This window comes from Sinocyclocheilus rhinocerous, unplaced genomic scaffold, assembly GCF_001515625.1.
Source record: "Sinocyclocheilus rhinocerous isolate Xijiao unplaced genomic scaffold, SAMN03320098_v1.1 scaffold675, whole genome shotgun sequence".
Classification (NCBI taxonomy): Eukaryota; Metazoa; Chordata; class Actinopteri; order Cypriniformes; family Cyprinidae; genus Sinocyclocheilus; species Sinocyclocheilus rhinocerous.
In genome coordinates, this window is record NW_015629520.1 from 1,352,505 (window position 1) to 1,356,773 (window position 4,269).

General features: G+C 33.7%; 1 protein-coding gene across 1 annotated transcript in view; it reads left to right on the forward strand.

Annotated features, from left to right (window-relative positions):
• Window positions 1–1,690: 1,690 nt before the first annotated feature.
• The window catches only part of LOC107739086 (annexin A2-like), an 8,156-nt gene continuing 5,577 nt past the window's right edge, over window positions 1,691–4,269 (forward strand). Inside the window, exons 1-5 of the mRNA XM_016551078.1 lie at window positions 1,691–1,781; window positions 2,711–2,771; window positions 2,864–2,954; window positions 3,934–4,028; window positions 4,110–4,223. Coding sequence (XP_016406564.1) covers window positions 2,721–2,771; window positions 2,864–2,954; window positions 3,934–4,028; window positions 4,110–4,223 — 351 coding nt within the window. The 5' untranslated portion in view covers window positions 1,691–1,781; window positions 2,711–2,720. The remainder of the gene's footprint in view (window positions 1,782–2,710; window positions 2,772–2,863; window positions 2,955–3,933; window positions 4,029–4,109; window positions 4,224–4,269) is intronic.

Here is a 4,269-nt window from a genome sequence, read left to right on the forward strand (position 1 = left end):
AAAAAAAAAAAAAAGGGGTTTTCTATAAAAGGAGAGTCGCCCCTCATGATAGTGGCCATGTTGAGATCACATGACGAGCTGATGCACTTTTTCCTCTGGAAACACACTTCCAGTTTTATAAATGAATCATGAGTGACGCATACAGCAAACAGGATATTTCTCTAATGGCATTTCTACCTGAAAATGTTCTGCTTTTGAGTAATGCTGCATCTAAGACAACTGTTCTACTAGTAAAACAAACAAAAAAAAGACTTTACACATTTAAATTCCATCACAGTTTGTAAGTTTTTTGAGCATTTGTGAGCATGATTCTTCTATTGTGCTCTCAGTTTAAGCTGCAATCATTAAACTAAGTGATTCTACAGTGTAATAATCTGCTCTCACCTTGCTGGCAGGTGTGTTTAAAATAATCATATCATCTGCACAGTTGTTTAGCAGAGCATGAATCATAAATGCATGTGCTCTTGCCTAGGGTGTGATATTATGAACTGACACAAATCCCACCAGAGAAAGACCTCTGCGCAGTCTGTGCATTAGCACCTTGGACTGGTTGTGGTCTGCATTGACCCTTCATTCAGCCTTTGGGTTAAAAAAGGTGTTTTGGTATTTTTATACACTTTATAGACCTGTTTGTAGATCTGAAAACATGCGTTTGGCTCATTTCTCATTGTTGTTATTATTATTTTTCATTTTTATTATTAATAATTACATTTTTACTCAATTATTACTGCACTGATTTTCATTGAATGGAAAATAAAACACCAAGACATTTTTTTAAAATGTGCTTTTAAGATTTTTTTTTTTCTTAATAAATTTGATTCCACTCTTATTTTAGTATTAGTATAAGCGTCTTATTTTAGTATTATAATACAGAATTTATCAATATTATCAATAGTTTTATTTTTACAATTTTTTTTTGTTTCATTTTTAGTTTGAAGTTTTAGTTTTTTAATATTTCTGTTTAGCTCATTTTTATTTCAGTTTTAGGTTTGGTCATTTTAGTACCTTCATTTCAACTTATTTCAGATTGTTGCAAAGGGCTTTTATTTAAAAAAAAAAAAAAATCAGTTTTCATTTTATTTTTTAGATTAAGTTTTAGTCATTGTTTTTTAGTCAGTTTTTAAATATTTATATTTAGCTCATTTATTTTTATTTCAGTTTTAGGTTTAGTAATTGTAGTGCTTCAATTTAATAGTAATTCCGTTTAATTTTAGTGCTTTTTAGTTAGTTGCAAAGGGAAATTTTGTAATTGTTTTTCATTTTAAGTTATTCTTCTAATATTTCTATTTAATTAATTTCAGTTACTGAAAACCGTTTTTAATAGTTTTAGTCTTAATTGGCAATAACAACTCTGGCTCCACTGATGAAAAAGAAAGTCATACAGGTTTGAAATGACATGATGGTTAGTAAATGATGACAGAATGTTCATTTTGTGAATTTTTTTTTTTTTTTTTTGAGTGATCGATCGCTTTAAGACTCTAAGATTAGTTTGAAGTCACCACTTAACAAATGGTTCACTACCACATAATTTCCCTTCTGAAACCACAGCCATGGTTTCCTACTTCATTTCATACTGTGAAGTTTAGAAACGCCCATAGTGAAGTTCTGCCCCTTCAGACTGTGAGGTGGACAGTGAGTGGGCGTGTCCTGGCGGGGTGGAGCTCAGTGGGCAGAGAGAAGAGACTCGTGGGACCGCCTCTGCTATTTAACATCCACACCCGTCACACAGTCCACAGCTGGGATTGTTCTGCACAGCATCTGAGATCTACTGATCACTAAAGGTAAGTTCAAACCCTTTTCCTTCAGCTGTTAAACTTCTGTATTAAGGCACTTTTTATTTTTTTTAATAAATCAACATTTATGAAGAAAATAATGGTTCACTTTTAACTTCATATGGTATTAATACAATACATTGCTACACTTCTTTTCTTTTAACATTAGCAATTTTGAATGCAAATCAATTTGTATCGATTTCCCAAGAAAGGTTGTTTTGAAACTCTTTAAAACTTTAACCACAAGATTGTGAGAAATGACTGAGCTGTCTCACATGCTCTAAGGAATTTTCCCAGCATGCCCTCTCATGGGTGTGCCTGTTTGCTTAGGTTTTACCTGATGCTGGGTTTTAAAATTGCTGTTTACTGGTCCTGTTTTCATCTAATTACCTAGCAACTGCAGCATATCATGCGTAACGTCTTGAATTTTTGCCAAATTCAGCATATTAGAGGGAAAAAACTAGCATGATTTACAAGCATTTGGGTGTTTTTGCATTCATTATAGAATTGAAAGTGAATGATTTAATTAGCAGTGTACAGTAAAGTAGTAGTAAACTGACCAGAAATGACTTTTCTTTAATTATCGATTCCGTCTCACAGTCTTATTTCCTTGACCGATGACAAAAGAAGTTGTTTTTGCATTGGCTTTGTTTGAAGACTCACTATGGCAGGATGAGGTGACTAAGTTTTTCTCAACACAAGATGGGGCAGTGGAGTGCTGTTCTCTGTGAACTGACATGCCCTCTGCAGTTCTGCATTACATAACTCTGTGAAGCATGTGACGGGAGTCTTCTCTGAAAGCTGAGACTGCCCTCAGTGCACTTTAGGTTGCAGAAAACCGATGTAAATCAGATGGTTGTTCAATTTACAGCATGATCGATATCAGACACATAAAGCAAAATACAATGGAAATGAATAGGTGTGGCTGCTCTCCACAGGAAGTCCAGGATGGCGATGGTCTCCGAGTTCTTAGGGCAGCTCACTCTGCAACTGGGTGGAGTAAGTTTTCATAAAAACTTTTTGATGGATGGATTATAGATTTAAGTGTGCACCATCTATTTATGGAATGATCACATTGTTCCTCTCTATAGGGGGAGCCCACATACCCTACTGTGGTGCCAGAGCCGAACTTTGATCCAGATAAGGATGCTGCTAGAATCGAGACTGCTATCAAAACTAAAGGTAAGAGAGCTTGATGGCATGATGTGAGCGGCCAGATGTATTTGTGGCATCTTGTTCAAGCCTGTAATCTGATGATGATTATGAACCATTAAACAAACGATAGACATTCATGTTTGGTTGTGGGCTTTGACCCGGCCCATGTCTTTGTGTGCTGTGCCTGTAATGAAGTAAAAATGGTCCAGAACGGGCAGCAGTGGTAGAAGTGAGTCATCATCCTGTCTGGAAGGGATTGAACTGCATGTGGAACATTTTCAGGCCAACGCCTGATTGCAGCAAGCAGCTTTCCTCCCCCTCAATGACTGCTTTATAAACCACCAGCTAACATTCTCAAGGAAAACTCTAAATGCATAAATTATGCTTTTTGGAAGATTCAAGCTCTTTCAGCTAATGAAATTGTACAAAAAATATCCAAAATAATGGCAATTTATGATTTTTCTAACAGTTTTTATGATGAAAAAATTACCTTATGACCTTAGCAAATTATTTTTGAGAATTTTTTTGTAAAGTGACAATTTGTGAATATATTAAGTGTAGTATGTAGAGATCCCTAAATTTGGATTAGGGTTTTTTTTTTTACATTATAGTATCAGAAATGTGTAAAATTATTGTGACATATGTAATGTAAAAAAAAAATTGTCATTTTGCGTTAACATTTTTTTAAATTGCAAGGGCAATGTATTTATTACATAACATTTAATACACATTTATATATTTTGTGTGTATATATACATATATATATATATATATATATGTATACAAACTATGTAAAATTAATATATGAATGTATATACAAAGAAATCAATCAAAAATACTATTATTAAAAAAATTATCTAATATTTTGGACCAATAGATAATTAAAAAAAAAAAAGTATGTATTTCATTCATGTTACATACCATGTTTAGTGAATGATATTTTAATATGGTTAAGTGTCATTTTGATTTAAAAATAAATAAATAAATATGACATTATTTGTTTTAGGGGTGGATGAGCAAACCATAATTGATGTCCTGACCAAACGTACTTATAACCAACGGCGAGAAATCGCTTTCGCATATGAAAGGAGAGCCAAGAAGGTCAGTAAATATATAATGTGCTTCTGTATTGATGTATCTTTGTCCATTTTTTGTAATAATACTCATTCATCACACTTTCAGGATATGATCTCAGCCCTGAAGGGGGCGCTGTCTGGCTCTCTGGAAACGGTCATCCTGGGCCTCATGAAGAGCACTGCTCAGTATGATGCCTCTGAAATCAAAGCCTCCATCAAGGTGAACTAAACATCAATGACTTTTAATCATTTTTTTTTTTTTTTTT